The sequence below is a fragment of the Lissotriton vulgaris genome, chromosome 9 (assembly GCF_964263255.1).
Source record: "Lissotriton vulgaris chromosome 9, aLisVul1.2, whole genome shotgun sequence".
Taxonomy (NCBI): domain Eukaryota; kingdom Metazoa; phylum Chordata; class Amphibia; order Caudata; family Salamandridae; genus Lissotriton; species Lissotriton vulgaris.
Window position 1 is genome coordinate 689,988,034 of NC_141697.1, and position 24,245 is coordinate 690,012,278.

Sequence of the window (24,245 nt, forward strand, 5' to 3'; positions counted from 1 at the left end):
TTCATTCAAAACTGCAGCACTGAAACAGCCCTACTGCAAGTGGTTGATGACGCGCTGAGGATCCTCGACTCGGGGGGGGGGGGGGTCCTGTCTTCAAATTCTCCTTGACCTTTCTGCAGCCTTTGACACTGTCAATCACAACACCCTCCTCAACATTCTTAAACAGAGAATGGGCATGGAGGGCACTGTGCTTAACCCTTTCGATGCTGGTGACGGAACCATTCCGTCATCAGTCATGGTTGAGCTGTGCTGATGACGGAATGGTTCCGTCACGACCACACCCTGTTCTGCATTGTCCAGCACAGGGGGGGAACTCAATCAGCAGCCAAGGTGTTAAATGGTTTGCCTCCTTCCTCTCTGATAGATCACAAATGATCAAAATAGTGAACAGTCTCATCTCCTGTGGTGGTAGGTCAAGGTGTTCCTCAAGGCTCTATACTTGCACCCACATTGTTCAACCTCTATTTAGAACCACTAGGAAATCTCCTAAGTAAATCCGGGACCCACTATCATCTCTATGCTGACGACACTCAAATCTACCTCAAGGTTGCCTCCATTCACGATCTCTCTATCCTAAGCTCCACTCTCGACTCCATTCATAACTGGATGTTTACTCATCAACTGATTCTGAATCCCTGCAAAACCGAATTCTTCCTCTTCTCCTCTTCAATCTCTCCTCCCCCAGTGCAATCATGGATGGATCAGTTGAATCTACTGAACACTAAACCCATCATTGACCACAGCGCAAAATCCCTGGGTGTCACTCTTGACAAAAAACTCAATCTAACCCCCCACATCAATTCCATTGCAAAGTCTGCTCGATACCATCTGCGCCTTCTTTGGGGAATATGTCGCTTCTTCCCGGAGCAGGACCTTATAACCCTGGTGCAATCGCTGGTCCTCTCCAGACTGGACTACTGCAATTCTCTTCTTACTGGCCTCCCCAAATCCCACCTGTCCCCCCTTAAATCTGTTTTACATTCAGCAGCTCGTTTCATTTATGGGGCCAAAAGTAGCGACCACATCAGACCGATGTTATCCACCCTCCGCTGGCTTCCAATTGAGGCTAGAGCTAGATACTGCTTGTATCACCCACAAAGCCTGGCACTCCTCCTCTCCTCACTACCTGGCGAATAAACTGAAACTCTCTGGAGGCTCTAGACCATCACGTAATGCGGAAAATCTTCTGCTTGAACCTCCCACTTTCAAGAAGGAAAGAACGATGGCACAATCCTTTTCAGGCAACGCGGTGAGAATCTGGAACTCCCTTCCGCCGCAGCTCCGGACCACCACTTCCTCCCAGGCCTTCAAAACTAACCTCAAAGTTCTCCTCCTTCAAAGACACTTCCAAATGTAATCCATGCCCTCTCTGTTAGAACCGGCTGTCTCTAGTTGGCAGAGGTATACACTTCTGACAAATAGGGACACTCCTTTTCTAGTCAGGGCAAGGGGATCACACCCTTCGATAACCCCTGCTCACCCCCTTGGTAGCTTGGCAGAGCAGAACAGGCTTATCTCAGAGGCTGTGTGTTAAGCAATTATGACCACATACAGTAATACAGTGAATACACTACAAATGGACACGACACCGTAGTATTATAAAAATAAGTATTTTTATATAAGACTTAGCACAAGACCAAATAACGGCAAAACTGTACACAATCAGAATAAATACGTTCGGAAAGGAAAAAGGATAGTTCAAAGGTAGTTTCTTCTTTAGCACAAGAGTCTTTTAGTATCAAGCAAATCTTCTTCTTGGAAACACAGTTCTTAGCAACAGGGTAACTCACACGGGAGCTACACAACGCTGGGGCAACGATAATCCACAGGTTCGGCGTCGACCGCGAGGAGCGCTGCGTCGGGCCTGGAGTCACACGGACCCCCAACAACACAGTACCTTAGGAAAATGAAGCACACGATGATCAGCGGCGTCGAGAAGTCCGGCGTCGCGTCTTCAGTGTCGATCAGGCCTCAGCAGGCGTTGTCGATGATGCAGTTGCACAGAGTGAGCAGCGCTCACGGCGTCGAAGGGCACACGGTTGATGCGATCAGCAGCGGGGCAGACACGAGGTCCTCTGGAGTTAGAGCCGTACTCCTACTCACTGGCGTTGCTGCTGGCGTCGGTCGGGCCCAGCGTCCGATCGTCGTAGTTGCTGGTCTTTTCAGAGGTGCTGGATTCACACTTCCAGCGGATAGCACTTTTTAGCAGGTGAAGTCTTTTGGCCCTGTGACTTCGGCAGGAGACTGGCACTCTTCCAGTCCTTGGAGATTTTCTTAGCAAGCGTGAGAGTACACACACAGTTCCTCTCTCCTGGTTCCTTGGCAAAAATAAAGAAGCACTGCAGGATTCCCCCAACAACAGCACACCGGCAGAAGGGGTAGGCAGTCCTTTAGATCAGCAAGCTTCTTGTCCTTGGTTACAGGGTTCCTTGTCAGAAGTGATCTAAATTCTTGGTTCAGGGGTCCTTCTCTTATACCCCTTTTCGTCTTTGATCCCTTTGTCTATGCCGGGGGTTTCCCAACACCCTGGGTCTGCGGTGGGTGGAGCGAGGCAGTAGCACCTGGCCTATTCATTGAGCCGGGCCGGGTCCTCAGACGCCCCGCAGGAGGTGGAGCCAGCATTGACACTGGCAGGAGCAGAGCTATCGCCCTCCTGGCAGGAGGTGGGGCCAGGATCGTCCATGGCAGGCACAGAGCCATCAGTCGCTTGGCAGGAGGTGGAGCCAGCATTGTATCAGGCAAGGCAGGCTATCAACAACTACTCTCCCCCTACTCTCAACGTAATGTCCCACTCATCCCACACTGACTCATCCAGACCTCTTGGAGCCACCCAGCTCCTGTCACACACACGTAAGACCAGCAGAGACCAGATATGGTTAGACAAGAAAATAGACACTTTCTAAAAGTGCTATTTTCGTACCCAGAGTCCGAAAACCATCCATACCACCGGATGCGTAATTGAACCCCGAGTTCAGGGATACCAAACTCGACATTGCACCATGCTCCCCGAGCCAGCTAGGATTATAGCGTTAATAATCCCGGCGGCCCATTCTATCCAACGGAGAGCAGGCTACCTCGCAATAGTGAAGCCCTAAGATGGCGGCACTTCACTATCAGGACAGACCAACTTGGTCAGGCTTGTCCTACCTTACACTTACAATGCACCCTGCCCATGGGCCTACCATAGGGGTGACTAACATGAAGTTAAGGGAAGGTTGGAGGGGCTGGCAAGTAGGTATACCTGCGCAGCCGACGTGACAGTGCAAGACTGCACGTGGGTCTCGCAATGACCGACCCGTAGACATTCTTTTACAAGGCCGCTCCTGTGGGTGGCACAACACGTGCTGCAAGCCCACGAGCGGCATTTGCATTTACAAGCCCCGGCACTCCTGGTGCACTAGACTAGGGACTGACAGTAAACCAAATAAGCCAAACATGGATACAATAGATACATCATTTTAACATAGGGAGCACTTGCGCTATGGCACTGATCAGCAGTGACACGGCGCCCAAAGCATATACCAGCAAAACATCGTAAAACAGTAGAGGCAAACAGAAAAATGGAGGAGAGACTCAAGCCAATGATGTCAGGTCTAACACGTGTCCCCTCCAGCTGAAATGTGGGGAGAACTACCCTTAACCAAGGGAGTCCTCATCACTAAGGCGGAAAAATCTGGACAGACCATCAGCATTGGCGTGATCTGTACCAGGGCGGTGTTCCACCGTAAAGTCCATCCCCTGTAGAGCAATGGACCACCTCAACAGTTTCGGATTCTCACCCCTCATTTGCATCAACCATCTGAGGGGCCTGTGGTCTGTCTGAACCCGGAAGTGAGTCCCAAACAGGTAGGGTCTTAGCTTCTTCAGCGCCCAGACCACAGCAAATGCTTCTCTCTCTATCGCACTCCACCTCGTTTCCCTGGGAAGTAACCTCCTACTGATGAAGGCTACAGGCAAGTCTCGGCCCTCTTCATTCACCTGAGCTAGAACAGCCCCCACGCCATGCTCTGAAGCGTCCGTCTGAACAATGAATTCTTTCGAAAAGTCGGGTGCCTGGAGTATAGGTGCTGTGCACATTGCAGTTTTCAGGGTGTCAAAGGCCGTTTGACAGGCATCAGTCCAGATCACGTTTCGTGGCTGCTTCCTGGAAGTCAGCGAAGTCAAGGGGTGCACAATGTTACCGTAATCCTTGACAAACCTCCTGTAGTAACCCGTGAGTCCTAAGAAGGCTCTCACCTGTGTTTGGGTTTTGGGCGGTGCCCAAGCCAGGATGGTATCAATCTTGGGTTGCAGGGGGGCAACCTTGCCGCTCCCTACTTGGTGCCCCAAGTACACCACAGAACCCTGCCCAATCTGGCACTTACTGGCCTTGATTGTGAGGCCTGCTCCGCGCAGGGCCAACAACACTTCCTGGAGGTGGCGCAAGTGTTCCTCCCAGCTGGCGCTGAACACTGCGATGTCGTCCAGGTAGGCGGCGCTGAATTCCTCCAGTCCAGCCAAGACCTGGTTGACCAACCTCTGGAAGGTGGCGGGGGCATTCTTCATCCCAAAGGGCATCACCCAGAACCGGTATAGCCCATCTGGTGTGGAGAATGCTGACCTCTCTTTTGCCCCATCAGTCAAGGCGATCTGCCAGTACCCAGACGTTAAGTCAAACGTACTAAGGTACCGGGCAGCCCCCAACCGATCGATGAGCTCATCAGCTCTGGGGATGGGGTGCGCGTCAGTCTTCGTGACTGAATTGAGCCCTCGGTAGTCCACGCAGAATCGGAGTTGTGGTGAAGCACCAGGCGCTGCAGCCTTCGGGATCAAGACCACTGGGCTGGCCCAAGGACTGCTAGAGGACTCAATCACCCCCAACGCGAACATTTTGGAGACCTCCTCCTTAATGTACGCTCTGACCTTGTCAGTCACCCTGTAAGCCTTGTGCTTCACAGGAGGGCTGTCTCCGGTGTCAACGTCATGGACACACCAATGCGTGACACCCGGAACCAAGGAAAACAGATCCGGGAATTGTCCCAACAGGTGGCGACAATCCTGTTTCTGCTCAAGAGTCAGTGTGTCAGAGAGGACCACACCATCCACTGACCCGTCTTGCTCTTTAGCATACAGGAGGTCAGGAAGAGGTTCACTCTCCTCCTCCGTTCCATCATCTGTAGCTAAGAGCATGCCCACTTCGGACCTTTCTAAGTGGGGCTTCAAACGGTTGACATGCAGGACCCGCAAGGGGTTCCTGGGAGATTTCAAGTCCACCAAGTAGGTGACATCGCTCTTCTTCTCCACAACCTTAAACGGTCCAGTTCACCTGTCCTTGAGCGCACAAGGTTCCACAGGGGACATGACCCACACTTCCTGACCAGGCTGAAGCTCTACCAGAGTGGCATTCCGGTCGTACCATCGCTTCATCTCCTCCTGGCTGGCCTCCAGATTTGCCTGAGCAAGTTCTCTGAAGCGCCGAGTCTGGTTCCGAAAGGCCAGCATGTAGCTGTATACATCCTGGGGAGGTTTCCTGGGAGATTGCTCCCAGCCTTCCTTGACCAGACTCAAAGGTCCTCTTACCGGGTGACCGTATAAGAGCTCAAAGGGGCTGAACCCTAGAGCCTTCTGCGGCACCTCACGGTAAGCAAACAACAGGCATGGCAAGAGGACGTCCCATTTCCGCCTCATTGGTTCTTCAAGACCCATAATCATGCCTTTCAGGGTCCGGTTGAATCTCTCAACCAGCCCGTTTCCTTGAGGGTGGTAAGGAGTGGTGAACTTGTAGGTTACCCCACACTCCTTCCACAGAGACTTCATATAGTTCGAAATGAAGTTGGTGCCTCGGTCGGACACCACCTCTCTGGGGAACCCCATCCGGGAGAAAACACCCATCAGTGCCCGTCCCACCACGGGGGCCGTCACTGTCCTGAGAGGGATGGCTTCCGGGTACCTTGTGGCATGGTCCACCAAGACCAGGATGAACCTGTTGCCTAGGGCTGTCTTGGGGTCCAGGGGCCCAACAATGTCAATACCCACCCGGTCAAAGGGGGTGCTGACCACTGGAAAAGGTTGGAGGGGAGCCTTCTGCTTCCTTCCGCTTTTCCCACTTGCCTGGCAAGTGCGACAAGTCTTGCAATGGATGTCTACATCCCTACGCATCTGAGGCCAATAAAAATGGGTGACAAGCCTGTCATAGGTCTTGTCCTGCCCCAGATGTCCAGCTAACGGTACGTCATGAGCCAAACCCAGTAGGAAGGCTCTGAAGCGCTGGGGTACCACCAGCACACGGGCAAACCCAGGCTCAGCAGCCTTAGGCTCGCTATACAGGAGGTCGTTCTCCCAGTACACAAAATGTGACCCTGATTGATCACCTGAGGATTGGGCTGAGGCCTGCTGCCTCATGCCCACAAGAGAAGGGCACTCCTTCTGTTCCGCACAGAATTCCTCCCTGGAGGGACCACCATCCTGCTGCCAATGGGTCAGCTCGGGCAGATCTCCCAGTTCGGCAATTTGTTCCCCTGTGGGCTCCAGGGCATCCCCCTCAGGGTCTACCTCCTTCTGGACCACGGGAACAACGGGGGCCGGTTTCCCGCGCCTCCTGCCTCTTCTCTTCACAGCTGGGTCCTGGGCCGTACTTTCAGGCTCCGGGACCCCATCAACACCCTTACTCGCTGTCATGGATCGAGTGGTTGCACACACCCACTCTGGCACACCCAACATTTTCAAATGCGCCGCTCGCTCCACCTTAGCCCAAGGGGAGTCTTCCAAATCATTGCCCAGGAGACAATCGACAGGCATGGCGGGCCTCACAGCAACCTGAAGAGTACCTGAAACTCCCCCCCATTCAAAGGAAACCTGAGCCACCTCACACTCTTTCTGGGAGTTATCGGCAGCTATCACGGGGTAGAATGCGTGGGGAACCACCTGCTCTTTGGACACCAAGTGACACTTGACAGCTGTCACACTCGCTCCGGTGTCTCTGAGAGCTTCCACTCTATGGCCATTAATGGTCACCCACTGCCTATATTTACTAGTGTTACTAGGCAGAGGGGGTGGAGGGACCATTTGCATGTCTCCGAGCGAGACCAGGGACATTTCTGCGGGACCCCTCCCACCATGGACAACCATCTCCTCCCCTCCCAAGGCTACACTTGCCAACTGACGAGGGGGTGCACGCGGCGGTACATTCGAATCCTTCTTGGGACACTGGGGGTCATAAAACCGGTGTCCCACCTGCCCACAACCGTAGCAGGTTAGGGGGCCCCTATGAACAGGTTTACCCGTCGGGGCCCCTGACTTCTTCTCAGGGGGAGGCTGGGAACCCTTCCCTTGGTTCCCTTGGGGATTACTTTGGGGCCCTTTCTGAGACTCCTTCTGTTTACCCTTGTCCCCCCCACTCTTCTGCTGGGGACCCTGCCCACCTTTGGCTGAGTCTCCCACTGGACCCTTGTGGACCCTGGTACTGACCCAGCGGTCCGCCTCCTCAGCAAGTTTTCTAGGGTTAGATATCTTGCTATCAATCAGGTGCTGGCGCAGCTCTGGAAAACAGTTATTAGACAAGTGCTCCCACGCAAACAAATCATAGAGAGCTTTGTAACTTTCCACTTTGCTGCCCTTTACCCAACCATCCATGGCTCTGCAAAAATAAGACACATATTCAACCCACGTCGTACCAGGCAACTTCTTACATTCTCTAAAAGCTTGTCTGTACTGCTCGGGGGTTAAACCATACCGCAACATTAAAGCATCTTTCATATGAGCATACGACATCCTATCTGCAACAGGCATGTCTAACAGGGTATCTCTTCCCTCATTCACAAAGCGACCCCACAACCCCGCTCCCCAATTCTTCTCAGGGACCTGGTGGGCCAACAATGCTAACTCATATGCTTTAAACCATTGACCAATATCTTCATTCTTATTGTAATCTTTGATCACATCTTTTGGGAAGTAAAACTTACTTTCTGCAGGCTCGGATGGAATGCTGCCACCAGAGGGATTCAACTCTAACTTTTTAGCTTGGATATCCAGTTCCCTCAACCTGGCTTCACGCTCCAAAGCTAACTTCTCTCGTTCAAACTCCAACTTTTTGATCTCTAAATCAGCTTCCCTTCTACCTCTTGCATTTTCTAACTCCAACTGCCCATTTATCTTTAGCCTTGCCATCTCCATGTTGTAAGCTCGCTCTTTCGCCCTTTCTTCTCTTTCTTCAGGGGAAAGACCTTTGGAGGAAACACTGCTTCCGGGAGAGGGCACAGGTCCATTCACTGGCACCTCCTCATCCCCTTCCTCTGTGGGTACCACCACCACATCAGAGGGATTTCTGGATTCCCACCAGGCCTGCAATGCTTTATAAAAATCATCCTTTCTCGAGAGGCCGGTGGTAGGAACTTCAAACTGGTTGCAAAAGTGTTTCAGCTCATCTTTCTTGTATCTCTTGAGCTTACTCCTCTCGAACTCTTCAACAACAACGATAGCAGGGGCAGTGACTCCGTTGTCACTCATGGTTAAAACTGGCAGTGTTCAGAAAATCAAGTTTCAGGAAAGCGGAGAACAAAAATAGGATCCTTCCGAATCAGATTGTGACTGCGTTATGGTCTGCTTTCACTACGTAGCGCACACTAATCACTGTACATGGGTCATAAATGCAAGGTCCAAATCCTCACCGCTGCATCCAATGTTAGAACCGGCTGTCTCTAGTTGGCAGAGGTATACACTTCTGACAAATAGGGACACTCCTTTTCTAGTCAGGGCAAGGGGATCACACCCTTCGATAACCCCTGCTCACCCCCTTGGTAGCTTGGCAGAGCAGAACAGGCTTATCTCAGAGGCTGTGTGTTAAGCAATTATGACCACATACAGTAATACAGTGAATACACTACAAATGGACACGACACCGTAGTATTATAAAAATAAGTATTTTTATATAAGACTTAGCACAAGACCAAATAACGGCAAAACTGTACACAATCGGAATAAATACGTTCGGAAAGGAAAAAGGATAGTTCAAAGGTAGTTTCTTCTTTAGCACAAGAGTCTTTTAGTATCAAGCAAATCTTCTTCTTGGAAACACAGTTCTTAGCAACAGGGTAACTCACACGGGAGCTACACAACGCTGGGGCAACGATAATCCACAGGTTCGGCGTCGACCGCGAGGAGCGCTGCGTCGGGCCTGGAGTCACACGGACCCCCAACAACACAGTACCTTAGGAAAATGAAGCACACGATGATCAGCGGCGTCGAGAAGTCCGGCGTCGCGTCTTCGGTGTCGATCAGGCCTCAGCAGGCGTTGTCGATGATGCAGTTGCACAGAGTGAGCAGCGCTCACGGCGTCGAAGGGCACACGGTTGATGCGATCAGCAGCGGGGCAGACACGAGGTCCTCTGGAGTTAGAGCCGTACTCCTACTCACTGGCGTTGCAGCTGGCGTCGGTCGGGCCCAGCGTCCGATCGTCGTGGTTGCTGGTCTTTTCAGAGGTGCTGGATTCACACTTCCAGCGGATAGCACTTTTTAGCAGGTGAAGTCTTTTGGCCCTGTGACTTCGGCAGGAGACTGGCACTCTTCCAGTCCTTGGAGATTTTCTTAGCAAGCGTGAGAGTACACACACAGTTCCTCTCTCCTGGTTCCTTGGCAAAAATAAAGAAGCACTGCAGGATTCCCCCAACAACAGCACACCGGCAGAAGGGGTAGGCAGTCCTTTAGATCAGCAAGCTTCTTGTCCTTGGTTACAGGGTTCCTTGTCAGAAGTGATCTAAATTCTTGGTTCAGGGGTCCTTCTCTTATACCCCTTTTCGTCTTTGATCCCTTTGTCTATGCCGGGGGTTTCCCAACACCCTGGGTCTGCGGTGGGTGGAGCGAGGCAGTAGCACCTGGCCTATTCATTGAGCCGGGCAGGAGCAGAGCTATCGCCCTCCTGGCAGGAGGTGGGGCCAGGATCGTCCATGGCAGGCACAGAGCCATCAGTCGCTTGGCAGGAGGTGGAGCCAGCATTGTATCAGGCAAGGCAGGCTATCAACAACTACTCTCCCCCTACTCTCAACGTAATGTCCCACTCATCCCACACTGACTCATCCAGACCTCTTGGAGCCACCCAGCTCCTGTCACACACACGTAAGACCAGCAGAGACCAGATATGGTTATACAAGAAAATAGACACTTTCTAAAAGTGCTATTTTCGTACCCAGAGTCCGAAAACCATCCATACCACCGGATGCGTAATTGAACCCCGAGTTCAGGGATACCAAACTCGACATTGCACCATGCTCCCCGAGCCAGCTAGGATTATAGCGTTAATAATCCCGGCGGCCCATTCTATCCAACGGAGAGCAGGCTACCTCGCAATAGTGAAGCCCTAAGATGGCGGCACTTCACTATCAGGACAGACCAACTTGGTCAGGCTTGTCCTACCTTACACTTACAATGCACCCTGCCCATGGGCCTACCATAGGGGTGACTAACATGAAGTTAAGGGAAGGTTGGAGGGGCTGGCAAGTAGGTATACCTGCGCAGCCGACGTGACAGTGCAAGACTGCACGTGGGTCTCACAATGACCGACCTGTAGACATTCTTTTACAAGGCCGCTCCTGTGGGTGGCACAACACGTGCTGCAAGCCCACGAGCGGCATTTGCATTTACAAGCCCCGGCACTCCTGGTGCACTAGACTAGGGACTGACAGTAAACCAAATAAGCCAAACATGGATACAATAGATACATCATTTTAACATAGGGAGCACTTGCGCTATGGCACTGATCAGCAGTGACACGGCGCCCAAAGCATATACCAGCAAAACATCGTAAAACAGTAGAGGCAAACAGAAAAATGGAGGAGAGACTCAAGCCAATGATGTCAGGTCTAACACTCTCGATTAGCTGAAGGAAGCCCTTCCATTATAGAAAAATCTACTCTACATGACTATGGAAGTGTCCTCCCAGTGTGTTCTTGTGGTTCGAGAGTCGGGCATTTATTGCAGTATTATCTTTCTACCTGTGTTTGGAACTCGTGTGTAACATGCACCCGTTACTTTCTCTTGTAACACACTGTTTTCTACCTCTTACATCTGTTAATTTTCGATACCTGCACAAGTGCCACCATGGCCTACGTAACGTTTGTTCTTGTGCTTGAGGGCCCTCCATATATTGCAGTATTATACCTCTGTTTACTTTGTACGCTTTTGTAACCAGCACACGTCACTCTTTCCTCCTGTAATGCACCGTTTGCTACCTCTTGTATTTTGTTGGTTCACGATTGTCACTTTTGTAATGCACCGTTTGCTACCTCTTGTATTTTGTCGGCTCACGATTGTCACTTTTGTATTGCACCCGTTTGCTACCTCTTGTATTTTGTTGGCTCACGATTGTCATTATTGCTTCATTTAATGTAACGTTTGCTTTTGTATTTTGTTCACTTGTAATGTTCTTATGTATCAGTTCTGGTCCTATTGTGAAGCGCTCTGACACCTTCGGGTAAAGTCCGCGCTATATAAAAACGCACAAATAAATAGATAAATAAAATGCGAAAGAATGAAGGAAAAGTGATACACACGTCTGGCAACTTTTCAAAAGCTTGGTATTCTTTTATCTCATTAAAATAATAACCAAACCCAAGTTTTCCAATTGCTCTCACTGAACAAATGTAACTTTTAGGAGACGGGTTGAATAAATAAAATATTCATGTTTTTAAAAAAACGAAAACGTTGACCTAAATGAGAATCGAGCCCGAAAGCGTATATGGTCCCCTCATTTGTAGATATACGGAAAAGTTGCCAAGCCCCCTCACTGTGGATATAAGGAAAAAGTTATCAGGAACCAAGTGAGGGGCATGGGCAGGAGGTAGACCGGGAAGGAAACGTGTGCAGGACTGAGGAAGCGAGTTAGAAGGTAGAGGGGGTCAGGAGTTAGGTGGGGGAGGGAAGGGGGTCAAGGGAGAGGTGGGAGACGTGGAGCAGGGGCCGGGGGAGGAGGGCGGTAGAGGGGCGGATCCCAGAGCCCCAGAAGATGGCTTCCTTCCCCGCTCCGGAGCCCGGGAGTCCGCAGACGTCGGAAGAGTCTCCTCTGTCGGCGGAGGAGGGCCTGCTGGATCCCGGGGAGCAGACACCCTCCTCCCCGGGGTCCCTGGGATTCTCCCCCGAGCAGGTCTCGTGCGTGTGCGAGGCACTGCTGCAGGCCGGGGACGGGCAGCGTCTGGCCGGTTTCCTGCGTTCCCTGCCCGCGGACGGCCCGGGCGGGGAGGCGCTTCTCCGGGCTCGGGCCCTGGTGGCCTTCGAGGCCGGGGACTACGCGTCTCTGTACCAGATAGTGCAGAGCCGGCCCTTCCCGGCGGAGCACCACGGCTTCCTGCAGGACTTGTATCTGCGCGCCCGCTACCGGGAAGCCGAGGCGGCGCGGGGACGGCCGCTGGGCGCCGTGGACAAGTACCGGCTGCGCAAGAAGTTCCCGCTGCCCAGCACTATCTGGGACGGCGAGGAGACTGTGTACTGCTTCAAGGAGCGGGCCCGCCGCGCCCTGCGAGAGCGCTATCGCCGCGACCGCTACCCAGCACCCGACGAGAAGCGCAGGCTGGCCCGGGAGACCGGCCTGTCACTCACGCAGGTCAGCAACTGGTTCAAGAACCGCAGGCAGCGCGACCGCACCGGGACCGGCAAAAGGTGAGTGTCCCGGCGTGGGGTGCTTAGCTAGTGGGGGCTCGGACACACAGGACTCCGACACATTCACGTCACGGTGTGTAGTGGTTCGAAAGAGGTCCAAACCGCAGACCCAGAACAAGAAACAGACACTAGAACTACATTACGTAGAGCAACTAGACGGAAATACGTCGCCTTTAGCTATAGGTATCAAACATGTTGGCCCAGAACTAGAGAGCGAGCACTAAGTCTCGGATTCGAGAACTAGTGATACAAGAGACAGAATGTCAGGGTCTAGGGCCAGTAAAACCAAAATACAATTAGAAGTTTAGTTTATAAACTCGGTGACGGCACCTGGGGCAGAATGTCAGGGTCTAGGGCCAGGGAAAACAAAATACAATTAGAAGTTTAGTTTATAAAGTCGGGGACGGGCTCTGGGGCTTAGAACAAATGAAGCCAAGATTATTAGAATCCAAGTTACATGTCCCAAGGGAGAAGATGTCAGACAGCAGAGTGACTCGAAGTGTCAGAACTGAAACAAACAAGAATTCAGAAGCACCCTGACTTTATTTATTTATTTATTAGTTTTATAGAGCGCGAACCAGACCCGTGAGGGTATCCGAGCGCTTCACAGGATGTTTAGGGAAGGAATACAAAACATAAGGATGGGAGCGATCAGATTGGGAGAGAATGGTATACATTATACGGGAGGAGCACGTAGTCTAAAGTCATGAAACATGGAAATGTGCCCACTAAGTGAGGGGAATAGTGAATTAGAACCCCAACACCTAGGGACCATGCCGGAATTAAAAGCATATGGAATTCGACAGGCCCACGTAAATTCACAGTGGACCCAGAATCATTGGGCGCGGAAACAAGACCAGAACTCCTGGCAATGGAAATAGACCATGGGTCGAAAGTTGATGTCTTAATTTGAGAAACTTGTCTTACTGCTTCCAGTAATAATTCATCTCGTTTGAAAAGTGTGGGTATTATTAATTTAACTCTTATTGCAAAAGAAAGTAGATGGAGGCTTCTAAAAGCTCACATTCTGCTGTAGAAACACTGCTCGACCTGCCTTCCCTGGAGGGTTGCCACGCCTCCTAGCAGCAGGTCTCTAGCTCTCTAAGTACACAGTTGCTGTTAGAAACTCCCCAGGCCAGGCTCTGCCACGTCACTGGGCCTTCCCACGCTTGTGGCTTCAAGCCTCATGGTAGGTATTGTTGTGAAATGTGAACCCGGTAACTTCCTGTTTCTCTGTTCTCCATGCCCTTTCCTCCCTGTCCAAGGCGCCGAGTTAGCTTTTAGTTCCAGAATCCACAGACACGCGTTTTTTACTCCACACACCTCAACGGGGTGGCATATATATTATTTATGTATATCGCTCGTACAGACGTGCAGACACTCCACTTCATACTATACATTACACCCCCTGCAGCACTTTCGATATGAGCAAAGCATTAAGCTGTACAAGGGCACGGGTTACTGGAAGGCAGGCGATAAGAATGAAGAGTCAGCTCCATACTAGCTATTTAGAGGTATGAGTAGATATTTCTAGGCCCATCCAATAAATATTAATTTGGGCTAGCAGATGCATAAAACAGATATTAAGAGTTTCTCCATTTAAATGGTAAAGAACATGCACATTTGGTGCTAACCGCAAAATAAACCTCCACTTTCAGCACTTAGTAGCCCCCCTAAACTATTCGATAGGCTTGACCAACTGCAGAAAAAAATCATAGCCTTGTGTAACTGAGACCTGTTTGCACGGGAGGGGCAATTTTATGATGTCCTCGTAATTGAGGCCAACAAGGCTTCACTTACCAGTTCAACCTGCAGATTTAGGTGCAAACTGTTCCAAAATCTGCATGTCCTGTTATTTACTGGGTCTTTTCCCACACCGGTTTGACCTGCTAAAATTTAACAGATGAAAACCAGACAGTCTGATTTTACCATCATACTCCTAAATCCTAATTCTGACCCCTGTGCATGTAGTGGTTTGCAAGTCTGGGCCGGTTCTGAGATTTTTGGGGCCCCGGCCAGAAAGGGAATATGCGAGGCCCCTCTAAATTTACATAGAGGACACATGCAGGGATCTGGAAGCTGCTTTGTGCAGACTCCTCCTGGGCTGCAGGTCCTCCTCCTCAGCCACCTACAAGCACCTCTTACAGCTCCTATCCAGCTGAAGCCGTGGGGGCGCTAAAGTGCTGGACAAAGTCCTTTCTGCAGGGTCTCTGAATGTGCAGGAGCCCAATTGCAGGACCAACCTGCCAAATGTGTCTCCTTGCAACTGGGACAAGAGGAAGTGTATCCCCCCCCCCCCCCCCAACCCCCTAAGAGGCACCGCGAGGGGGGACGCCCTCCCATGAGCCCAATTGCAAGGAGACACCTTTCTTTCAGTTGGAGCGACGGGTACAAGAGGACCGGCTGTGTTTTGCACTGTTGGTTGGCCCCATGCCGGAGGGATGAGTGCGTGGCCCTGTCTGAAATATCCTAGGCCCTCATAATGGAGTTCTGAGCGTAAGGCATAGAAGACTAACTGAAAGGTTAGCTGTATGCATAGAAGAAAATGTAGCAGGTCAAATGTTTAGGAGTTTATTAATTTCAGAATAATGTGGGGGTACAGATGAACATTTTGTACTTTATATTTTACAAATGAACATACTATTCTTTACCAATTACCAATTCCAAATCTGTATTTCGATCACATGATCATAAAAGATGTACAAAATTTACCTCATCAGTTAAAAATCCGGAATATCAATATGTCATTAATATAAAATACATTAAGAATTAAAAAATTAATGAAAAGAAGGTGCCAGTTAGACAAGGGATAAAAATTGTCAAGAGTCTCCGACCCCCTTTATCAATCGGGTGCGGGCATACCACATTGCAGTTAAAAATGTTGCTATAGCGAACACAATTGGCGGGGATAAATCAGTCTTTAAAACTCTGTATGCGGGTAGGAATGTTCTAAATCCCAAGTTTTTGAGGAGGGTGACAAGCCAGTGTTTCCTGCTTTTCCGGTAGGCTCGACAGAAGAAAACCACATGCACATCGTTCTCCTTTGAATGGGCACGTCTCTGTGGCAGGCCGACAGGACCATGCTTGAGTAAAAGACCCAAGAGGGAGGGTCCCGTACCTCCACTGGAGGAATAGTTTTCTTGTTAGAGCCGGAGTCATGCCATCCAGAACGCCTTAGAGGTTATATGAGTCTTTAATTTTAATGAAGTGTTGTGTTAGGGATCCTTCACGAGTGCTATCCAGAGCTCGGAGAAGCATATTATCATAGTACGCTCTGGACAGTGCTTTCCTCAGAATCTTGTTGCTTGTACTTTCCGGGTCTGACCATAGTTCTGGTAATCCAAGGGTCTCACAAGTTCTCTTGATGTAGTTTAACCAAGGGGTCTTGGTGGCATTGGGTAGGGATAGAAATTCCTGTAGCTCGGCTCTGTAGGTGGTGAGGTCTTGACAGCTCCAAAGACGACGCCAAAAGGTTAATGGTTTGAGCCCTAATTCCTCCGTAATGGGCCTCAGACCCAGGTCCAGTCTCAGGGGCAGGAGAGGAGTGCTTGGGGGGGGAGGGCTGTCAGCTGCCTGAGGAATTTGTTTTCTGTGGTCAGCAAGTTATGCGACGGAATGTGGCCCCATAACTCTCCCCCATAAGTAACTCCCCCCGCGCCTGGGCTTTATAAATTTGGATTGCAGGGCTGAGTGGGCGATATGATGACTTACTCGCGATTCTCGTAATACCTCCTGCCCTCTGGGCCAATTTCATATTTGCTTTTGTCCGGTGTGCCCCCCACGTTAGATTTTGGTTTAGGGTTACCATTTTTCAGTTAGTTTTGGATGTTGATTTGTGGCACTGCAGAACGTTACTGCTTCATTGCCACAGCAGTATACACATTTGGTCACAGAAATGTGCATGGGTATATTAACCAAGCTGATAATTTGCTACTGTAGGTGAAAAAGATGCAGCAGAAATGATCTGAAGATGCCATGTTGCAATTCATACAGTAATTTGGAAGGCAGGCTCGGATGGATGAAATGTAATGGTCCTTAACAGTGAAAGTTATGATTGAAACACCATTCTTGCCATATTTGAGCTATGGATTTTATTATTAGTTATTTGGGGTTAAGATAGATGTCTAGACTATAGAGGACAAAACATATCACGTATGTTCATCAAATCGTATAGCGTAAATAAAGCTTAAGACCACAGACATCTCACAGAAGGTAATGCTCAGGGTTCATAAGGCAGCTATCCCTATGTCTGCAGAGTTATTCCACTTCACAGTTCTTATAGGCATGCTTTTCTGCGAAGAAAGCTGTTATTTAGGTTGTGCATGCCCTATTCCTAGTCCTCATACATCTAAGCTACCCACCAAATACATGCTAAAGCTGTCACTCATATTAGTCATATCTTTGCAGGCCCAGGCTTATTATAGCAGAGTTGTCTTTCAGGTTGCACAGGCCTTACAGGCTCAGATAAACAACAGCCATGCAAGTTTTTGGATTACTGTGCTCTTACGATTCAAACATCTTACAGCAAAGCTAATCAGAAAGGTATACAGACTAGTTCAGTTCAGTTCAAAAATAAAGTTTATTTAGATCATTTGATCTATAAACCACAGCTCCTACATTATCATTTAAAAGTCTACACATCACAACATCATATTTTAAACATTAAAAGTCATATTATCCTTAAAACTTAATTTATAGCAATTTAAAACAGATAATTTCATTATTAAAATTACAAAGCACTTAGCTACTCTTAAGCCTCTGATAAGACAGGGAATTTACATGCGGCCTGCATATATTTCCCAATGGCTATCGCAATATCTAAATTTTCCATATCAACAAGAAGCTTCCGTGCTTGTAAACGCGCTCTTGCGTCATATTTTAAGAATATTGGGCGAAGGAACTGTTTACGTAAATTTAAAAATATGACAGTCCAATAAAATGTGCAAAATAATACATTTCATCCCTATCTTACACAAGCATATGCCATCTGGTTGCAATAAAACCGCTTTTATTGCACTATCTATAATGACCGGGTTAATACCAATTCTTAGCTTAAGTACTTCCATTCTTAACCAGCGGTTTGGTATTAAGTCAAGGTAAGGAAAGCTTATGTCTTTCTCCCAGCTAGTACTCATAAATTTTACAGAATCTTTTTTACTCGAGTATTCTCGGTCTATTGCTCTAGAAATTTCTTTACCCTGCATTTTAAGAACCCTCTTTATTACATTAATTTGTAGAGTCTTCGGGTCTATTTTCACATTCAGGTGGTCACAAATGGCCTGATGTTTACTTCTTATGGCTTTGGTCCACTTTAACTCACTGGCTTGGATTTCTTTCATGCACCATTGAGACACCTTTGTGACCTCCCCAAGACCCAACCGATTCCAGAATCTGAGGAGACTTAATTGCACCTGAACATTCCAAGCGGTTAGGCCTAATTCCAGTCTGATTGCCTGGATCATTGCCGAGCTGGGGAGAGACAATAAAGATTTTAAGCATTTCCCCTCATCTTTATCCCAGGAGCTTTTACCATCAATACAAAGAACTTTCGACCCATATTGGAGTTGTGGGGGAATCATAGCTTTATAGGCCGCCAATAGAGGCTTATGTGACATATCACTATAACTGTGGTTGAATCTTTTCAGTCCACATCTCGCTAGATGTGATTTTTAATTTCTGAGCCTCCAAATGCATGCTCCACTTCAGGGAACTTGTGAACCCTATTCCGAGGTATTTGTATTCACTTACAATATCTAGTTTAGTTTGGCCCAAATACCAACTAAACTTCGTATTCTTCTTCCCAAAGCACAACATTTTTGTTTTTTCCATGTTTACTGTAAGTCGCTTTGCCGTACAGTGTTCGCTGAATATATTCACCTTTCTTTGAAGACCCACCTCGGTTTGGTCCAATATTACCAAGTCGTCGGCATACAGCAAACAGGACAAATGCCTTCCATTTAGTTTTGGGCTTGCACCTCTGGCAGAGCCCAAGGGAAGGGGCAAGTCAGCTAAGAATATGGCAAAGAGAAGCGGGGCCATAACACAACCTTGCCTCAGTCCATTATTTATCGCTATCTCAGGTGTTAGGCCGCCAGAGATATCTTTGATTACCTGTGCCCAGTTTTGGCTGTGCAGTTCCTGGATTACCAACAAAAGATCATCAGGAACCTCATAATTTTTCATAGTCTCCCACAAACACTCCCTATCTACCAAATTAAAAGGTGCGCGTAAGTCCACAAAGCAGCAATACAACTTGCCCTGCAGCATCCTGGACTTCCGCGCCACAGCCCACAGAGAGAAGCAGTGATCGATAGTAGAATGTCCTTTCTTAAAGCCTCCCTGCTCTATTGGGACTATCGACCACCGCCCCACCCACTCCTTTAATCTACCAAGGATTATTTTTGAGAAAACCTTTTCTCCAATGTCCAATAAATTAATTAATCTATAGTTCCTTGGATCCTTCCTTTCGCCCTTTTTATGTAAGGGTCTAATTATGACCCCTCTCCAAGATTTGAGTCCAGAATGGCGACAAACATATGAGATAAAAATCCTGCCCACCAATCTATTTGAGTTTTAATTAAGATGGTGGTGGGGAAATTATCAGGATCTGCTGCACGAGATAGATTCAGCTTCTTGATTTTTTTTTTTTTTTACTTTCTCTACGGTAAAGGCTGGTTTTAGCGCTTCTACACACACTGTCCAAGTTGGTTTATCCATCTCTATTTCCTGGGGCCTACTAGCTTTATATAAATTGCTTAGGTAGTTTACCCATGCCGCCTCTTGCACAACACAACTCCTATTTTCCGGGGTCCTTCCTACGGCATCCTGTATCAACCTCCAGAACCCTTTTTATATTTTTATTTTCTATTGTCTCTAATAGGTTTACCCACCATTTTCTTTAAACATCCTTTTCTGCTTCCTTACTAGGGATTTATATTCTTGCTTCAGATTGTGCAGGAGCTCTAAATTCTCATGATCATAATAGCTCCTCTGACGTTGCTCTATTTTCCGAATGGCCCTTTTTGAATTCTGACATACAGGATTATACCACCCGGGCATTCCTTTGCTAAGGTGTGTTTTTACCTTAGCTTGTTTTTTATCTCTTACATACACTCTAAGACATTGCACCGCCTGTGCTATTATATCCACATACCATGCTACCTGATGACCTTTAACTCTATCCTTCATTAAATTTTGGTGAAAGCTTGCCAGTTTCTCAACATATTCTTCTGACAATTTTGTGGTGAGGCGCTTTGGGTATTCCACGTTTTTGGGGATCACCCTTTCACATGTACTTGTTGATTTCCCCCCCCCCCCCCCCTAAATATTCACAATATAAAGCATTATGATCATTGTCCCTGCGCTTGATTACCCAGAACTTTTTTACCATTGTGTAGTTCCAGGCCTGGATAAAAATATAATCTATTGGACAATGTTGATTGCCTACTCTAAAAGTCAGTGCAGCTGGTCAGTCTGTGTCCTTCCTGCCATTCAAACATATTAAACCCTTAGAGCCCAAAACTTCCCTAATGCTTCATCTTGATTGGAGGTTAAACACCTTGAAATTCTGCTGGCCCTATATTATAAGGGCTCAAAATGTCCTCAAACCAGTGATCTATCTTTCCAAAGTTTAATTTGTGGTTAAAATCACCCATTATTATGATTGTATCCTTCCCGTACATATCTATTAAATCAGTTATATCCTTTTTTAAGAGCCCTAATTCTCTATCATATTCTTTTTGAGAACCCCATTGAATATATACATTTATGATAATCAAGTGGTCGTCCTTCCCTTCTGTGTCTGGATGAAGTACCTTACAGACCTACAACCATTTACACAATGAGCCAATTAGCTTGGCCTCTTTCACAGACTATTCAAGCTCAGGCTTTGGGCATCCACAAAACCACCCCATAGTGTATGCATGTTGTCGAGTCTTAATAGCTTGGATAGAGGATCTAGAATTTTGAAAGAGGACTAGTGGGGTCTGGAGACGATAATGGTGCGTTGCACATAAACAGGATTTCTGCAGAACACCACAATTAGTTCTGGACTCTAGCAGTGGGCTCTAGCCGTGGGCTGTCTGCCACTTGTGAAAGAGGTGAACCTGCAATCATTAACAGCTGGTGAATTCACAATTCATGCAATGAAGAACAAAATGTTTAAGAACAGTCACCCTATAGGTGGGAGAGCGAGGAAGGCATGGTTAGGCCTAGGATACCCAAACGTCTCAAAAAGGATCATCATTATGCCAGGAATGACCACCTTTAGACAGAGATGACCCGCTGGATACCATTTATTGTTCCAAATGTCACCGGTGAGAAGTTTCTGCTATGAAGAAATCCACAACAGGCATTTAAATGCCACAACTCCTGCTCCTTTCCTTTTCTCCTCAACTGGTTCTGTTCCAAGCTTGCACCCTGCCCTTTCCAGTCCCATATTCCAGTCACTCCAGCTACTGGCATTATTTGTTCATGGACCCTGATTGGTCGTGTTGCAGACCTTGTGCTGGTAGTTAGTTTATTGTTGGTGGGTCGTAGGGTGTACTTGGCCATGGTTTGGTTAATAGTCACTCCAAGGGCCTGCAGTCCTTCTACCCCATGCATGTTGAAGTAGACCTCTCCTCTCTGTTTGAGACCCCTTGAATGACATACTGGGCTAGCTCTATATTTAAGATCTTGAGCTATTCATTTGAAAACCCTGCATTAAAGTGTCCCTGAGTACAAGTTCCATCAGCCTTTGGCTATTGTCCTGTACTCCAGACAAGAAGGGGTGCTACTCACTTTCTTAACAAGGATTTAGACATCCCCCCCAATGCTTGGGATAGATGGCACTCTGTATCGCTCAAAGGTACATTCAATATTCCTAGTGCAAAATACTGATCTACCTCTTCATGCTATGCAACACTTATGCAGCACTGTGGAAATCGGCGAGGGTGTGTTTTCCAATTAAAGCCTAGGGAAAGCCACGGGTAAGAATAAGGACAAGTGAAGGCCATCGTGAGGATGTATGGGGATCTAGAGAGAGACATTTAAGGGTTGTGTGGTAAGAAATTGACATATTATGGTTATAAATTACATTTACAGAGAAAATAGATTTAAAAAGCCTATACCCATTGACAAAAGGCTATGTATAATGTTTATTTAATAAAATACATGGTATAGTTACATTTTAAATTTGCTGCACACTTTATACATTTACAAAATACGCTAAACCTTTTTCACTGGATCAGTTTGAGTGTGTGCACTGCATAATGAAATTGCTTCTAAGCCACATAGCAGTACACACACATCTTGGTTACAATGATAATTGAGGCTGGTCAAGATTACATTCACTCGCTTTTTATTTTCTAATGCTTACAAAATAATTATAATAGAGATGACTATACGGACTTCATGTTGTAATTCACACAGTAGTGTAAGGCAGAAACAGGTGGGGAATTTCATGCTACTGAACTGCAAATAGTACAGTTAAATCCGGCATAGTGCGATTTAGTGTTATGAGTTATTTTGAGTTAGTACAGATGTCCAAGCTCTGACATTACACTATCGGCCTTGTTAAACAAATACTACTGAACTAAGCGTTAAGACCGCAAATCTCTCAATGCACAGCTCTTAATCGTAATCATTGTTCATGAAAAATGGTTGCAACAGTACCCCACTTTAGAGATCTTGTAGGCCAGACCTCCCAACTGGTCCTCAGCTCATAGGTACTGTCCGGGCTCAGACTTCAGACAGCAGGGGTAGCTGGCTTTACGCAAAGTTCACATGCCTAGGCTTTAGCTGATCATGCTATCTGTTAGGTTATACATCGTACAACAACAATTCTTCAGGTGACACAGATCTTACAACTTAAGTCCTTCAAAGGTGACCAGTTGATTACAGAGATTGGTACATTCTGAGATTTCAGATGAAAGATGTATCCGACTCATTGCGTACAATTTCCAAGTATTTTGCACCATGCTATCCTTAAAGTTGGAGATGTCACAGGCTGAAGTATCATACGAAAGAAATGTTCACCTGGTTGTGTCAATCTTACGTGTGCCGGCTTTGAACAGCGCACTCATTTCTTACAAGTAAAGGCACAGATCACATATTCTTACAAGCATGCCTATCTGTCAGCAAAGCTATCATTTTTACTCAGACCTTACATTGAGTTCTCTGAAAGCTACTGTCCATCAGATATAAGCCAAAGCTGTCACTCATGTTACACACATCTGCCGGCTCAACATTATGATAGCAAGGTTGCCTTTCTGTTATACAGGCCTTACTTGCCTAGGTCCATGACTGGAATCCAATTCTTCTGACTACAGAGCTCTTAAATTTAAAAGCAGCTGATAGCAAAGCTATTCCCAAAGGTACACAAGTTGTACAAGTCCAGGCTTTAGGCATCAGCAAAACCATCCCCTAGAACACCAAAAATAGAGAAATAGCTAGAATAAAAAACGATATTTATGAAAGTGGACCCCTATAAATGTAAGTCACTGCTGGGGTTAAATAAAAGTCCTGCAGAACCCTCAATTCTGGATGAAAATGATGTTCTCCACGTTAACCCTGGGCTGTTTACCATTCATGAAATAATAAAGCTACCCTTATATCGGGTGTGGTCCAAGTTAAACAAGAAGAATGAAAAATGCCCACAGCCCCCACAATGCAGGGGAGCGAGTGATGCACATTAGGCCAGGGAAGCTTAAGATATTGCAGAAAAGATCAACATTATGCATTGACCACCATTATGCAAGGGATGGCAGAGATTTGCTGTAATGATCACTTTTAGACCAGAGATGACCCAGTAGGTGCTACTTTTGGTCCCATGTAGATTTGCCACCAGGAAGAGGCTGTATTTGCCATGAAGGACTGCATGCCAAGTATTTACATGCCTCCACTCCCTCTACTTTTATTCCTCTGCTGATACAGCACCATGCATGCACGCCTTAACAGTGGCTACTCCAGTGCCATACTTGGGCATCTCTGTATTATGCTGGCATCCTTCATTCTCTGATAATGAGTGGTTATGTTGCATGCCTTTGTGACGGTCATTTTCACTGTGTGCGAGTTTGGGCATTTGCCATTGTTTTGGTTAACTCTCACTCCAAGGGCATGCAGATGGGAACTGATGACTCTTGCATGTTGCAGGAAAAATCTCTGCTCCGATGTAGATCGTATAAATGACACATTGGACTGGCCTCCATATTTAAGAGCTACCTGTTGGTAGTGACAGCGCTACCAGTAGCCCATGAGCTGCTCCTAAATTATGTCCGATATAGCTAGTGCAACCCGGACAACCTATTGCAGATGGTTATGCCTAATACAAACAATCCTATATTTTCATGGATAACACAAATATCTTTGTATCTGGGAAAGTTATGGTACTGTTATGGAAAGAGATGACAGTTTGTGAGACCTTTATTTTTTGATTTGGACCTCATCAGAGATCCATGTATACAATGTTGTTTTTTACAAAGTAACAACTACAAAACAATCACAATACCAAATTCAATACAAAGATACATAATTTTTTATTTTTTTAAACCCATTTTGTGGGTACACAATACATCGACTAGCCTTCTCTGCAGGTGATGTACTAGATTCAACGATAAGTGGTTTAAAAAATGGTTGACGTC

General features: G+C 47.4%; 1 protein-coding gene across 1 annotated transcript in view; it reads left to right on the top strand.

Annotated features, from left to right (window-relative positions):
* Positions 1–11,974: 11,974 nt before the first annotated feature.
* SIX5 (SIX homeobox 5) overlaps positions 11,975–24,245 on the top strand; it is a 133,075-nt gene continuing 120,804 nt past the window's right edge. Inside the window, exon 1 of the mRNA XM_086938417.1 lies at positions 11,975–12,624. Within this exon, the coding sequence (XP_086794543.1) occupies positions 11,975–12,624 (650 nt within the window). The remainder of the gene's footprint in view (positions 12,625–24,245) is intronic.